This window comes from Blastomyces gilchristii (genome assembly GCF_000003855.2).
Source record: "Blastomyces gilchristii SLH14081 genomic scaffold supercont1.3, whole genome shotgun sequence".
In the NCBI taxonomy this organism is placed as follows: domain Eukaryota; kingdom Fungi; phylum Ascomycota; class Eurotiomycetes; order Onygenales; family Ajellomycetaceae; genus Blastomyces; species Blastomyces gilchristii.
The window spans coordinates 3,085,623-3,103,165 of record NW_003101680.1 but is presented as its reverse complement, the minus strand read 5'-3'; the positions used below and the strand labels follow the sequence as shown (position 1 = coordinate 3,103,165).

Below are 17,543 nucleotides of genomic sequence, written 5' to 3'. Positions count from 1 at the left end.
TGCATGTTTTTTTAATAACTAGTCTCAGCGGGATTCATGCCAAGAAATGTATAAGATCAGATCAAATGAGACCAAACGTGAAATTCATGATTCCGGCGGCCAGTCTAGCTATGATGAACTATTATCTTAATATTATCTAATAAATAATCAGTATATATCTGTATAAATGTGAATAATTAGAAAACATACACTTAAAAAGTGTAATCAGAGTGAACTCTGCTGTCACTTAAATAATATCAAGAGCAGAATGCTGAAATCAATAATTCTCTTTATTAATTTCATGAATAAGGCATGTGAAGATGATCTTGAGAAATATAAGATTTCTCAACTTCTGATAAAAATAAATCTCATGAAGAGACTCTATTATCATGATATCAGAGACTGAGTATTACTAAAAAGTGTTACTTTTATACAATGTATATACACTTACTGCAGTGATTCATTCTCTGTGTATATAACTGAGAGTTGCAGCTTTTTCACACTGTACAGCTCTCTCTGAAATACTGCTGCTGATTTACAACTCATACAGTCTCTCAGTTAAGCACACACTGTGTATATACAGCTCTGTATACTGAGACTGTGTTGATCATTATGATCTGATGTGATACTCACTTTTCATAAGCTATGTTTTATTTGAGAGAGAAGAGAAGAAAGACACAACTGTTATTTTATTAAGAGAGAATAAATAATTAGTATTATTGAATATAATTTAATTCTTCTGTATTTAAAATTTAATTAGTCTATACTCTTCAATTTAAGAGTTTCTAAGAGTGTTTTAATAGTTTTCATATCAGCTTGAACTTAGTGATGAGTTGAAGAAGAAGAGAAAAGAGAGCAAAAAGAAATGAGAATAACTTATCTTTATAATATAAAAACAGAGAATTGCTGCAATCATTCATTCTAGTAATAAAGATCTGTTTTCTGTATATATTTCTGATACAGATTATATAATAACTGTATACAAAGAATATCAACAGTGCATGTATTAAATGAAGATGATGTTGCTATGTATAGACTGACCGTGTGACCGTGTCTGAGACCAGAACCAGACTTTTTGATAGTCTCATTACCAATTCAACTGATCCCATTACACGGTTTTAACATTAGATAGTAGTTTCATACTGTCTCAGTGAGACTTACTGTCTACTCTTATCACATTTTCCAAATGAGACCATGATTTTCACTTCTCAATTTAAATTATTTTTATTGCTTTAAATGACTTTAAATCTCATTTGAGTGTTATCAAAAAGTGTTACTTTTTAAAAAATTAAAAATAGTCTAAAAAAAACCTTAAAATGTCTAAAAATAGTAACTTTATGCCAAGAATAAGACTAAATGAAACTAAATAAGATCACTTTCTCATTTTTTTCAAGTCATGGTTTCATTTTAAGATCTGATATATAGTCACTTTACATGTTTTTTTGATAGCCAGTCCCAGCGGGATTCACGCCAAGAAATGTATGAGACCAGATCAAATGGAACCAAATGTGAAATTCATGGTTCCGGCGGCCAGTCTAGCTATGTAACACTGTAGCTGTTTTCATACATCTCTGAAAGCTGTTAATATTTTCTTTGAGTCTTTTTATATTTGATAAGTCAGTAATATATTTCAATACACTTCTTCTTTTATTATTATTATTATTATCATTATCATTATTATTATCATTATTATTATCATCACTATTATTATTATCATTATTATTATTATCATCATCATGAAATATGTCAACACACTATGCTTAAATGCTCTAATTGCAAATAAAAACATGCATCTAGCTCAAAAGAATGTATGTTTGCTTCAAGAACTCAAAAGAACTGAAGAAAAGATGAAGCTCAAAGCAAATCTAGAACTGAAGAGAATAGTCAAGCCAGTAAACTCACAACTGCAAGCTCAAAAAGAAGAAACTCTCAACTATCTAAATCTTCAAACTTCAATTCTCCAGCTAAATGTAAACAGAATTTGAATTCTCAAACTTCTGTTAAGCTTAGAGAATTGAGAAATGACTCTGATGATAAACTAGATACAATACAAGCAGTTGAGATTCCTACTTTTCAGAATAGTTATAATCTACTATCTGATAACAGTGATTAGATTCTACTCTACTCTCTTTTAGTATGAATATATAACAAAAACAATAAAAAAAGTTTAAAAACTCTTCAAAAATCACATTTATTCAAAATAATGTGAATAGAAACTCAAATTGTATTTATTCTTGTCTTCAAATTGCATTTGAATAAAAAGTTAATTTTATACTGCTTCAGAAGCTGAATTTTGATGCTGAGTAAAAATATATCATCTCTCATTCAAGCTACTACTGCTTTCTACCTCAAAAGTCTGAGATAAAGTCAAGAGTAGTGATCTATGAAAGAAAGAGATCAAGATATTAATTTAATCTAAGATTTGATATCATGTCTGACCCTGATATTCTGGTGAGTGATATTATAGATAAAGAGAATGAGTTTGATACTATACAGCTTATAAATATCTATAATGAAAAGTTATTGAAGAAAAATAATAACATCTGAATAATTAATAGAGGATTTCTGAACATAACTTCATCAAGAAACTCTATAATTGCAGAAGATTTCAATGCACATTATCTCTGATGAAATTCAGAACACAAAAGCACAGTAAGAGCTGATAATCTGATTAAATGAATCTTTGAGCATTCAATAGATTTAGTTAACAAGTCTGATCAACAAACATTCTTTAGAAAAGGCATGAAACAGAAATCCATTATAAATCTAATCTTTATATCACAAAATCTAATGAAAAAAAGACTTGTAAACTGATTTATTAATTCAAATGAGACATCAGAATCAGGTCATGAGATTATTCAATTTGATATTGAACTTAGTAAGGAATAAATGAGTGAAAACCCTCTTCTCTCTAATCAGTTTAATTTTGAAAAAGCTGACTGAAAGACAGTTGAAGAAAGCATAAAACTGTTAAAATCTGAAAGACAGAGTGAGCTATATTGAAATCCTGGTCAAGATATCTCAAATGAAATACTTGAGAATAGAGTGAAGCTCATTACATCTATTATTCTAGCAAGTATTAAAGATAATATTTCAAAGAGAAAGTCTTCTGAGTAGTCAAAACCTTGATGAAATGAGAATATCATATCTAAAAGAAAACAATTGACTACTGCTAGAAGAGATTGAAAGAATAATATAATTTCTGATAAAGAGTTCAAAGCTATCAGAAATAAATACTTTTCAGATATTAAAAGAGCTAAAACAGACTACTGGAATAAATTTCTTAAAGAAGCATAAGAAAAGAAAGTTTTTAAAGCTTTTAACTATACTAAAACAAGAAGTGTAGCAAACTTTCAACCTTAGAATATGAGTTTCAGAATGAATCATATACAGCAAACTCTTTTGAGAAAAAATGTCAAGCTTTTATAAGAACTCTCTTTTAAAACTCATCAGATTCAGATTCAGAGGAAGAGAATATATCACTTCTCAACTATATTGATGAAAATGACTGAGAATGATCTGATCTTACATAAGATGAATTAGAGTCAGCTATCTTCTCAAGTTCAGTTAAAACTGCTGCAGGGCCTGATTCAATTAATCACTTGATTATTCAAAATATATACTCCTACTTAAAGAATGAGTATTTTGAGCTCTTTTTCAATCTCTTGAAAAATGAATATCATTCTGAATACTGGAGAGAAGTCACTGAAGTAATTCTTACAAAATCTAATAGAAAAACTTCAATTCTTAAGTTATATAGAGTAATATCTCTATTGAACTGTTTAGAAAAGATTTTAGAAAAGATAATAGCTACTTAACTATCTTTCATAAGCTCTATCAGTAATTCTCTTTTATTCAGTGAATAAATGAAAGATAGAAAATAATGTTCTGTAATTGACACTGTTCTCTCAGTTATTCATGATATTCAAATAACAAAGCATGAAGATCTGGTCTCAACTGCAGTTTTTATTGATATAAAAGAAGCATTTAATCATGTTTCAAAGTCAAAGTTAATTCAGACTTTGAAGATGTTAAAACTGTCACTTTCTCTAATAAAATGAGTTAACTGTTTTATATCTAAAAGAATCATACAACTTTTCTTTGATGAAATGAAATAAGACAAGACTGAGATAAAAATAGAAGTACTGTAAGAATCTCTATCTCACTCATTTTATTTGCAATATACACTGCATATCTATTCAAAAATAGAAATATGAGAATAGTGTAATCTCTGAGTTATATGAATGATATTGATCTAGTCTACAGCTCAAAAACTATCAAAGAGAATTTAAAAGTGATTGAAGAAGCTGTAAAGAAAATCTTTGTCAGAGCAAATATCAATCAAATTTAATTTAATATAAATAAAACTGAGTTAATTCATTTCTTTTCTAGATTCAATGAGAAAAAACTATCCCTAACTCTTTTAAATAGAGAGATTAAACCCAGTTTAAATGTCAAATGATTAGAAGTATGGTTAAACTCCAAGTTGAATTTTAAATATCATATTCAACAAAGAACTGTCAAGGCAGAAAGACTATTGAACAACATTATCAGACTATCAAATACAGAGAGAGGTCTATTCTTCCAGGCTATGAGACAGTTATATATAGCCTGTATTACCTCAGTAGCTGATTATGAAGTTCAAGTTTGATGAAATAATCAAGAAAATTTCACTGAACTCTTTCAAAGTCTGTAAAACAGAGCTTTGAGAAGAATTCTGGAAGTATTCAAATCATCTTCTATTAAAGCAATGAAAATTGAAGCTTCAATTTCTTCTTCTATTATTAGATTTGAAAAGGCCTGTATGAACTATACTCTGAGAGTTATAAAGATGAGCTCAAATTATATAATCAGAGAAAGAGTCTCTTCTTCATTTTCATCAATTAACTCTGAAAATGAACTGGATTGAAATAGATTTCTTGATTGAAATGAAAATAATTCTTCAAAGAAAATGTCTTCTCAACTGTACAGACTATACTCACTGATTAAAAATCAATTTTCTTCTTTAAATGTTGAAAAAGTTGATCATGAGAAGTTATCTCTCTGGAGAGAAAAGCTTGAATCTCTTATAGACTTATAAGTAAGTGAACTATCTAAAGAGAAAGAATATAAACAGCATTTGAAGAGAATTTCTACAATCAATATAAAAGACTCTATTCTGATTTATTCAGATGACTCAAAAAAATGAGAATTTGAATAGATTAGGCACAGGCATTGCTTATACTGAAGATAATATTAATTTTATCTCAGATTTCTGAAATTTAGACTCTGAATCTGAAGTCTTTAACACTGAACTATTTGTAATATTGAAAGCTTTCAAACTTATTGAAATAAAATCTTATAAAAGAGAAAATAGTTTGAAAGAGATATGAATATTCTCTGATAGTCAAGCTGCTTTAAAAAGACTTAGAAATAGTCAGATTCATAATAATCAAATGAATCTTGAACTGATCTTAAACTCTGTTTTAAAAATTCAAAAGAGAAGAATATCAAAGCTGATAATTCATCTACACTGAGTTTCTGCTTATATGAATATTCATGGCAATGAATTGACTGATTCAGCTGTAAAAAAAGGTTCAGAACTAAGCAGATCTATTCAAAAAATTGTATCCTGATCTTTTATAAAGAGAAAAATAAAAGAATCTTGTTTAGACAAGTGAAATGAAAGCTGATAGAAACAAAAGAAGAGTATACATTATTCAAGATTTAAGACAAAACCCAAGTGAAAATCTTGTTCAATTAAATGTAAAAAGCAAATATTCTCATCTATAATACAGCTGAAACTAGAACATGGCTATTTCAAATCTTATATACAAAGATTTGATGATAGATTTGATTCAATAGAATGCTCATTCAGCAATGCAAATGAGAATTCTGAGTATATTGTAATGCACTGTGCATTATACAATAGTCTCAGAGTCAGATTGAAAGAGAAGTATAATCTAAATCAATTAAATATAAGATTCTTATTCTCAACTGAGACAGGAATTAAATACTTAATAGACTTTCTATCAGAAACTCAAGCAGCTACAAGAAAATGACTGAATTCAGAAATATCTGAATATGAAGAGGAGGAAATTGATCAAATATAGTCTGTTAAAACAGCTATATACTATCTTTTGATAATTTGTTTCATTACAGTCTCTCTTTATTCTACTTTACTTTTTTCTTTCTATTCTTTTCTATCTATCTATTTAATGTGTCTATCTTTAAGACTGTGGTCTCTTTTCTTTTGTCATGATATTGTCAAATGATTTCAAAGTATCAGAAGATGTTAAAACACTGCAATTTGTAAACAGTTTTTATATTCTGAGCTGGAATTTTCTGATTTTGCATATCTGAAATTGATGAATGTATAATAGTTAACTTTATAGATATAGGAAAAGCCCTGAGAACTAAAAGTTCTCAGATAGATGTCATAGTCTCTGACTGCATACATCTATAATTGAAGAATAATAATAAGAATGTATAAGAACAGACATCTCAGAATATTCAATTGATGATAATAATACTCTACAATTTCATGAATGATACTGAGTCTCTCACTTCAAACTCTTATACACTCAGATAATACAAGAGATGCATGACTCTCATATAACTAATTATTCAGATTATAAATAACTGTATAGAATAATCTTCTGAGAGTTCTACTAGTCTGAGATATCAAACAGCATCAGATGCTTCATCTGAAACTGTAACTGCTGTTCTTCTGTTATCTCATGAAAGAACTGTAGAAAAGATCTACTGAAATCACTTAATATCTCTGATAGAATCTGATGAGATGCAGTAATTCACTTCACTGTTAATCTATCTAAGAGTAAGAGTTATAAGAACATTCTGATTATTGTTAACTGACTAAGTAAAGATGTAATATTAAAACCTTGTAATAAGATAAATACTGAACAAGTCACTGAAGCCTTCTTACAGAGTTCATTCTATTGAATGTATGAGTTGCTGAGATCTATTATATCAGACTGAGACTGTTAATTTGTGAGCACTCTCTGAATAAGAATCTGTCAAGTTCTTAAGATTATATATTATTTATTAACTGTCTATCACTCTGAGACTGATGATGTATCAGAACAGATAATTCAGACTGTAAAGAATTATCTTTATAAGTTCTGCAATCACTTATAAGATGATTGACATGATCTTCTTCTACATACAGAGATTGCTATCAACAGTTAAGATACTGTTTCAACAGATATAAGCTCATTTTTTCTTACACATGAATATCACATGAAAGTGTTGAATCTTCTAGAGATTATACAGTTCACACTGAACTCTCACAGTCTGATTCAGATCACTGATAATATAGTAACAAAGCTTTGAGATGTCTGTAACTGAGCAGAGGTCTTCATGACAGCTATGAAACAGAATCAACAAGATTGAATCAACATCTGATAAGATGTTGCAGAGCAGTATAAGATAGAAGATCTTGTATAATTGAATCTCAAGAACATATAAATCACATGTTCATCTCATACACTAGATTACTGTCATATCAGATATAAAGTGATAGAAGTTCTAGATAGTCATAACTACTGTCTTGATATATTATCAGAGATTTATAATGTCTTTCATATAAGCTTGCTCTGCTATGCTGTTACTGACTTATTCTCTTCTCAACTGACTTTTAACTAGCAACTGCCAGAGATTATAGAAGAAGATAATGAGCTTGAGTGAGAGATTGAAGATATTCTTAATAAGAGATTATACAGCTGTGACTGATAATATCTTATGAAATGAGTCAGCTATAATCAACTGATCTGAACTCTGAGTTCTGTGTTATCTGAAACAGCGGCTCTTGATCAATGAGAACTGCTTCTGAAAAGAGAGAGCTAATGTGACTAGACTGACCGCTGAGATCATGAATTTCACATTTAATCTCATTTAATCTGGTCTCATACATTTCTTGATGTGAATCCCGCTGAGACTAGTCATTAAAAAAACATGCAAAGTGACTATATATAAGATCTTAAAATGAAATCATGACTTGAAAAAAAGAAGAAAGTGATCTCATTTAATCTTATTTAGTCTCATTCTTAATATAAAGTTACTATTTTTAGACATTTTAAGGTTTTTTTTAGACTATTTTTAATTTTTTAAAAAGTAATGCTTTTTGATAACACTTAAATGAGATTTAAAGTCATTTAAAGCAATAAAAATAATTTAAATTAAGAAGTGAAAATCATGGTCTCATTTGAAAAATGTGATAAGAGTAGACAGTAAGTCTCACTGAGACAGTATAAGACTACTATCTAATGTTAAAACTATGTAATGAAATCAGTTGAATTAGTAATAAGACTATCAAAAAATCTGGTCCTGGTCTCAGACACAGTCACACGGTCAGTCTAAATGTGACAGGCTGCGCCTGATTAATTATATAGATTATTTCATTACACTTTACAGATTTCAATCACTTCATTCTTGAATATGTATGCTTCAATTCTCAGTGATTTTCAATTGCTGATTCTCAGCCGCCACTTCATTCTCAAACATGTACACTTCAATTCTCAGTCATTCTCAATCACTGATTCTCAGCTGCTATGAATGTGTATAGATTCTTCTGCTCTGAAGCTTCACTGCATACATTATCACATACATGTATAAATATTCACTCTAATCACTGATTCTTGCACTTTCTCTTTCTTTCCTTCTCTAATGTTTTTCTCTTTATTATATAAGATCTATTTATATCATACTGATCTATTCAGCGTAGGCCTCTTACAGTATAAGTAGACTGGCCGCCAGAATCATGAATTTCATGTTTAGTCTCATTTGGTCTGATCTCATACATTTCTTGGCATGAATCCCGCTGGGACTGGCTATCAAAAAAACATGTAAAGTGACTATATATCAGATCTTAAAATGAAACCATGACTTGAAAAAAATGAGAAAGTGATCTCATTTAATTTCATTTAGTTTCATTCTTGACATAAAGTTACTATTTTTAGACATTTTAAGATTTTTTTTAGACTATTTTTAATTTTTTAAAAAGTAATGCTTTTTGGTAACACTCAAATGAGATTTAAAGTCATTTAAAGCAATAAAAATAATTTAAATTGAGAAGTGAAAATCATGGTCTTATTTGGAAAATGTGACAAGAGTAGACAGTAAGTCTCACTGAAACAGTATGAGACTACTATCTAATGTTTCTCTCTGAAGAGAAAAGCTTGAATCTCTTATAGACTTACAAATAAGTGAACTATTAAAAGAGAAAGAATATGAACAGCAATTGAAGAGGATTTCTACAATCAATATAAAAGACTCTATTCTGATTTATTCAGATGACTCAAAAAATGAGAACCTGAATAGATTAGACGCAGGCATTGCTTATACTGGAGATAATATCAATTTTATCTCAGATTTCTGAAATCTAGGCTGTGAATCTGAAGTCTTTGATGCTGAACTATTTGCAATAGTGAAAGCTTTCAAACTCATAGAAATAAAATCTCATAAAAGAGGAAATAGTTTGAAAGAGGTATGAATATTCTCTGATAGTCAAGCTGCTTTAAAAAGACTTAGAAATAGTCAGATTTATAATAGTCAAATGAATCTTGAACTGATCTTAAACTCTGTTTTGAAAATTCAAAAGAGAAGAACATCAAAGCTGATAATTCATCTACACTGAGTTCCTGCTTATATAAATATTCATGGCAATGAATTGGCTGATTCAGCTGCAAAAAAGAGTGCAGAATTAAGCAGATCTATTCAAAAAATTGTGTCCTGGTCTTTTATAAAGAGAAAAATAAAAGAATCTTGTTTAGACAAGTGGAATGAAAGCTGGCAGAAACAAAAGAAGAGTATACATTATTCAAGATTTGAAACAAAACCCAAGTGAAAATCTTGTTCAATTAAATGTAAAAAGAAAATATTCTCATCTATAATACAGCTGAAACTAGAACATGGCTATTTCAAATCTTATATACAAAGATTTGATGATAGATTTGACTCAATAGAATGCTCATTCTGCAATGCAAATGAGAATCCTGAGCATATTGTAATGCACTGTGCATTATACAATAATCTCAGAGCCAGATTGAAAGAGAAGTATGATCTAAATCAATTAAATATGAGATTCTTATTCTCAACTGAGACAGGAATTAAATACTTAATAGACTTTCTATCAGAAACTCAAGCAGCTATAAGAAAATGGCTAAATTCAGAATTATCTGAATATGAAGAGAGGGAAATTAATCAGATATAGTCTGTTAAAACAGCTATACACTATCTTTTAATAATTTGTTTTGTTACAGTCTCTCTTTACTTTACTTTTTTCTTTCTATTCTTTTTTATCTATCTATTTAATATGTCTATCTTTAAGACTGTTCTTTTTTCTTTTGTCATGATATTGTCAAATGATTTCAAAGTATCAGAAGGTGTTAAAATACTGCAATTTGTAAATAGTTTTTGTATTCTAAGCTGAAATTTTCTGATTTTGCATATCTGAAATTGATGAATGTATAATAGTTAACTTTACAGATATAGGAAAAACCCTGAGAACTAAAAGTTCTCAGGTAGATGTCATAGTCTCTGACTGCATACATCTATAATTGAAGAATAATAATAATAATAACTATCTAATGTTAAAACTGTGTAATGAGATCAGTCAAATTGATAATGAGACTATCAAAAAATCTGGTCCTGGTCTCAGACACGGTCACACAGTCAGTCTAAGTATAAGTATATAAGATTATATTAATTTATTAGTAGAGCTTAACTAATTCAAACTTATAATTAAATTAAGTAATTTAAATTGTAATATAATAGAACTAAAGCAGTGACTAATTAGTAGTATTATATAGAAATAGTTATTTAAGAAGTTATATAAATAAACTTAACTATTTTACTTAAATAGTGAGCTTGTAAGCTACAGAGTTATTATAAGAATATCACAGATATAATACTTAGTATACTAAGAAGATTGTATAAGAAATGCAGTAACTCTTATATATATTTTAATAGAAGAAAAATGAATTACTGACTCTTTTCATTAAAAGCCAGTATTTAGCTATTTTATATAGATAATAAGTGAATACTCTTCTTCTATTCTATAAGTAAGAATAGCTGAAGTGATATCTCAGTAATATCTCACTATTATGAAAGAGTAATCTACTAATCTTATATAAAAGTAAGATTCTTATATTCATTAATTAAATCTTTCTATATTATATTTAAATGATGTCATAGAGTGATTGAAAACTGATTTAAACAGTCTGCAGAATGAATGAAATTATTCACAGAGAAGTAATGAGTTATGCGGAACTGCAGCAGAGTCTTGACACGGTCAGAGATATGATAACTGATAATAATTATACTCTTTTATCTCAGTAGTTTACAGATTATAAGACTATTAAGTATAAGCTCTACTATGATTAACATGTATGAGTTCAATCTCAGAATGAACTTAAAAATTCTCAATAAATACTCTGAATATTTAACAGTATTAAATAATATTCTAGAAGTATACTCTAGAAGTCTCTTGAGCTCTAGAACTGAGTTCACTGAGAGAAGTCACTATAAGAAGTCACTGAAAAGAGTTACTGAGAGAAGTACTATACTCTGTGATAGCTGATCTGAGAAGAGATGTTAAGAGTCTCACAGTTGATTGACTCTTCTACCAGCAGTATGCTGGTGATGATTGAGCTCTTTTGCCTCAGTAGCCTACATGAATAAATGAGTGAATTGAAAGGTTGAAAGTTAATTATCAACTGATTATTACTGTATTGTGCGAGGTCAGGGTTATGACTATGTAACAAGGTCAAGTGACGCACTTAGCAGGCGTAGTGAGTGTTATTGATGATTACTACACCTATTCTAGTCACGTGCCACTCCAACCTATTCATTTAGTGTAACTCGCGTAGTTAGATTACAACATAACACAATAACATTATTCTTCAAGAGGTTATGAAGCTCTCATTAAGCTAATGAAAACTGCTGAAATAATGTGTCAACTACATCTTCACATATTATTACACATGTCTAGATGTTTTTTTTTATAAGTGATTAAACTCATGATTAATTTAAGATCTGAGAGAACACCTGACTTAACAAAAGACTACATGTCTTCAAGACAGAGAAATGAGAAAACACTAAAGCAGTAAATACAAGATCATAGATCACTGTTAATATTAATAACAAATCAGAAGGCAGCTTCTGAGATGTTTGAGTCAGATAAAATCATTGCAGAGAAACAGTCTGACAAGATCAATATATACAAAGACCTGATTGAAGGCATTATTAGTGAGATGTCAGATAATATAAGAGACTTAAGTAATCAGAATGACAATGACTCTGTGAGTAAGAAGACTCACATGAGACTAGAAATTGCAAGACTTCAGCATGAAATCAAGTGAATAAAGACAGACAGGAATGAAAATGAAGAGCTTAGTACAGATTTAATAAACTATCTTTAACAGAAGAGTAGAATATCTGTATTGATAAAGATTCTTAATGAATTCAGAGATCAAGTAAGATCTATAAAGAAGCCTGTTATACTCACTGACTCTGTAAATTATTCTATGTGAAAAGAAGAGATTCTGCTCATAGTAAGATAATCTGAAATAGATGACATTCTTAATAATAAGCAGATTAATTCTGACAAGAATGTCAGTATAAATATATAACATTTTTGATCAGAACAGAATATCTAGCTATATAACTATATATAGTCTGTGATTATCTCACAGGTTAAATCTCACTTTATTATACTTAAGAAGTCTCAACTATCTGCTTATTCTCTATAATCTGTCATAGAGAATAATTTCACTGAGAGGCCTGCTATCTGCAGAACTCATCTGTTTTAAGAATTAATTAAGATAATATTAAAATCAAAGAATTCTGATCATGTATTTATTGAATATTTAATCACAATCAGAACTGATTATATCTGATTAAGATATAATATCAAAGATTTCATGTTTTTCAACAGACTTCTTACAGAGATTAGTAAAGATTAGTCATCTTTTATAAAGAATTAAATGAATACAATAGAGAAGAATGAGAATACTAGAACACTTAAAGATAATTTCATAGAATTATATTGAGATATTCTTCTACAATTACTAGTTACTGACAAATCTCTCATCTCTGATGAAAAGATCCCTGCAAATAATGCTCAAGATTTTAACAGAAAGAATAAAAAGAATAAGAAGAAGAAGAAGATCTCTGAGAATAAGAATAAAGATTCTATCAAGTCAGATAGAAAGAGTAATAATACTATCAAAACATGTTATTATTATCAGAAGATTGATCACATTCAAACAGATTACTGATTGAAATTTTCTGAAAAACACTCTACTAGCCGTGGTAAGAATAAGAATAAGAATGAAACAGGCTCAGCACCAGTTCATAATATCATTGAGTAAGTATTTTATATAACAGAAACAGTCTATTCTACTGATCAAACTGACAAAGATATCTGAGTTCTGAACTCTGAATCCAGTGCTTATGCTACACCTTGCAAGAATCTCATATCAATAGTGCTGTAGAAGATTAATGTTATATTGAAGATGACTGACAGATTGACAGCTTCTGTAACAGCTATAGAGAAGATGAATATATCAGTTAAAGAAGTAAATCTGCTGCTGCAGAACATTCACTATATTTTCAAGCTGAAGATGAATCTTATGAGTTTTGAGAAGCTTGTATATCAGGGCTATACATATAAGTAACTGATCTATGAGAACACTCATTTAATCTTACTAACCTCTTCTGACAAGATGTTGAGTTTTACTGTTAAATTGAGTGATAAGAACATCTATATTCTGGAAAAACAATCAATAACTAGAGACTTGATTCAATTCACAATGTTAAATAATGAATTTGAATCTGCAAAAATTCTACAGTCTGCAGAGAAAAAAGATTCCCTGCTAGCATTACTTAATAAGAATATCAAGATTATTGAATATATAATGTTATAATAATATTAAAAGCTTAATTATCTCAATTCTGTGAATATCACTAAATTAGCAGCAGATTCACAACTGAGAATAAGAATTAAGAGTGATAGAGCTTTACTGTTCTACAAGATCTGTATACAGATAAAAATAACACATTCAACATTCACATTAATAATAAGAACTGTCAAATCTGTAATGAGATTCTTTATAAATCTTACAGATGATGACTGTATACTATATAATGAAATCAACCTCTCTACTCATGAGAGAGCTAATTATTGAATGAGTATTACAGATGATGTCACATGCTACAGGTGAATTATTCTTATAATGTTAAAGAGTGAGATCACTGCATATTTAATAATCTTTATTGACAGAATTGAGACTACTACTCAACATTGAATTGAGACTTTACACTGAAATGATGAAGATGAATTTAAAAGTGATGAATTAAAGACCTACTATCAGTGAAAAGAAATCACATATGAGATTACTACATCTGATACATCACAGTTCAACAGCTCTGCAGAATATGTCAATCATATTGTAGATAAAAAGACAAGAAGCTTACTATTTAATAGTGAGCTTGTAAGAGAAGTTTGAGATGAAGCTATTTAAGCTATGATTATAATGATCAACTGTAAGAAATCCCGCTCCTCGCGGATTCTTTACCCCTATTCCTATCTCTCGCGTAATCAATAGGGCTAGCGGCTCTTGGCTACACACAACTATATAGACTGAAGTTCATGAATACTATTCATAACTCAGCTTAAATGCTATTATACATTTGATCTCTATATTTTATCTTTCTATTATGAATACTTCTAGTAGTTAACAGTATATATCACATCAAGCTGCAAACACCTGAATAATCATCTGTGAGCACTTATTCTTACATTTCAAGCTCAGTCAGTCAGCAACTGCTTATTATGACTGAAAGAACTAGAAACTTATATACTTCAATCTCTGTGAACTCTACTGCAGACACTCAGAAGTAGTCATCTGAATCATGAATAACTTCTATAAAAGAAGTCTCAGAGCATTTATTAATTACTCACAGAACATTATTCTCTACATCTGTGACAGAGAAACTCTCTGAACTCATGAATAAATCAATCTTAGTGAAGAATATTCTTGAGCATCTCTCACAGAATCAAGTTATTTTTCTATAAGAAATGCTTACTATCTGTAAACATTCTCAAACTGAGTCTCTAGACATAATCTTCAGAGACATCTATAAACTGAAAAGAAACTTTCTTAAGCTGTAATCACTTAAGATCACTTATTGAATCACAATCTATAAAAGCTTTTATAAGTTTGTATTTGAAATTGACTCACAAGCTCAACTATGTGATATAAAAGATGAAGAAGCTGTCATCTATGTAATGACAGGCCTCTATTACACTGAAGTCAAGAACTGGCTGAATTATCTAGAGAATGATTATGAGAGATTCTGCTGATCTGTTCTCAAGACCTATCTAGAGAATAAGTTAAGAGACTCTGTGAGTCAGACAGAGAACATCTGAACTGTGATCATTAATATTAGAAAAAGAGGTGAGAAATCTGATGAAGACTACTTATAATACTTTATGAAATTATGATATGAATTGAGATCTGTGAAAACAGAGCTCTGAAATAAGACTTGAATAATGATATTTATAAAGAAACTGAATAAAAATATATAGAATAAGCTCATTGAGTAAGACTCTAAGTTCTTAACTCTGAAGAAACTGATAACTCTTATTCACTGCTTACAGATCACTGTGAGAGTCATAGATCTGTAGAGAGCAGATCACTGATCAGCTCTGTAAGAGTCAGAATAATAGAGAACAGATTTGTCAGAAAAAGATGATAAGACACAGAGAGATTCATATCTGACTGCTGAGCAGAGAGAGAGAGCTTCATAAGCTTCTATGAATAGAGTATATAATAGAAAGATTAAGAAAAAGAGACTCTGCTTTATCTGTTTCAAATTAGAACATCTCTGTGCAAACTGTCTGAATAAATCAAAATAGAAATTTGAGAAGTTATAGACAGAGTCAGTAACAGTCTTCTTAAGAGTCTTAAAGCTGATATCTGAATCTGTTACTCTTCTGATAAAAATGCTTACTTATAAGAAGAGACTGTATCATGATACTACTGCTCTGTAAGTATGAGAAGTATTAATAAACTCAGAATCTCAGATCACTGTAATATCTCTAAAGCTCATAGAATGAATAAGCTGAAAGATGAAAACTGAGAATCTGCTCTTATAATAAGCAGAGTGTGAGAACTCAGATCTGAGAACTGAGAAACTTATAAGAGTTATCTTTGAATTGCAAGATCTCTCTGAAATCTGAAGAAAATTTATAGAAACTGTGATTATTGTAAACATCACAGATGATATGTACTTGAGACTTGTATAACTTCAAAGACACAATCTGCACATAGCTGTCTATGAGTCAGGTTTATACTTCTGATCAGTGTTGACAGACTCACTCACAGAGATAGAATCAGTTAATACTGCAGAGTTGATTAGAGAAGACAAGCTCATCTATATAATAACTTTATAAGTATCTGAGAATCTCACAGTTATGAAAACTGAGCTTCAGATATCAGAGAAATACTGAGATCTTGCAGAGATGTTCAGCTCAGTAAAGATAGCTGAGCTTCTCTTTCACTGTGAGAAGAATCTGATAATAGTTTTAATAGAAGAACAGAAATCCTTCTGAGAATCAATCTATAAGCTCTTTCATTATAAGACAGAGATCTTACAGACTTATATAAAGAAGAATCTGAAGAATAACTTTATTCAATCTTCATAGATCTCTGTGAGAGCCTCTGTGATATTCATGAAGAAGAAGAATGAAGATCTCAGATTATATATAGATTATTATAATCTGAACTCTAAGATAATAAAGAGCTGCTACTCTCTGTCTCTGATTGAGAATGTAATCAACTGTCTTACAGAAGCTGTCATATTCACATAACTGAATATAATTAATATATATACATGACTGTAAATACAGTCTGAGAATGAATGAAAGACTGTCTTTAGAACTGTACTGAAATTATTTGAATATCTAGTGATATCTTTTAATCTGACTAATATCTCTACAGTATTTCAGTCTTTTATCAATAAAACACTTTGTGTATATCTGAATGTCTTTGTAGTAATATATCTGAATGATGTGATAATATACTTTACAAAGAAGAAAGAACACACTGAGTATATACAAAGTGTATTAAAGGTCTTAGATAAGATAGAACTGTATATTAAGCTTACAAAGTACAACTTCAGTACTTATCAGATTAATTTTCTAGAATATGTAATTACTGCAGATAGTATTCAGATAAAATCTTTGTAAGTTGAAATTATTCTATTATAACTGAAGTTAACTAGTATTTATAAGATTCAGATCTTTCTGAGCTTTGTGAATTTCTATAGATAATTTATCTTTATATTTATGAGAATCTTCTTGACTCTTACAGACATGCTGAAGAATGAAAATAAGAAGAAGTTATCTTATGAATAGAGAATGATAAGATTATTGAGAAGAGAGAACTGTGAGAACTTTCTTACTTCAGAAGCTCACAGAGTCTTTATAGATTAAAACAGACATTCACAGATACAGTGATACTATTTCACTTTAATCTTCTTACTCTTAATCAGATTGAAGA

General features: G+C 29.4%; 1 protein-coding gene across 1 annotated transcript; it reads left to right on the top strand.

The window, feature by feature from the left end:
• Positions 1-12,143: 12,143 nt before the first annotated feature.
• On the top strand, positions 12,144-12,338 carry BDBG_16538 (uncharacterized protein; the record flags this gene model as incomplete). Its single annotated transcript, XM_031724474.1, has 1 exon — positions 12,144-12,338. The coding sequence occupies one exon, from the start codon at positions 12,144-12,146 to the stop codon at positions 12,336-12,338; it is 195 nt and encodes a 64-aa protein (XP_031576992.1).
• Between the last annotated feature and the right edge of the window lie 5,205 nt (positions 12,339-17,543).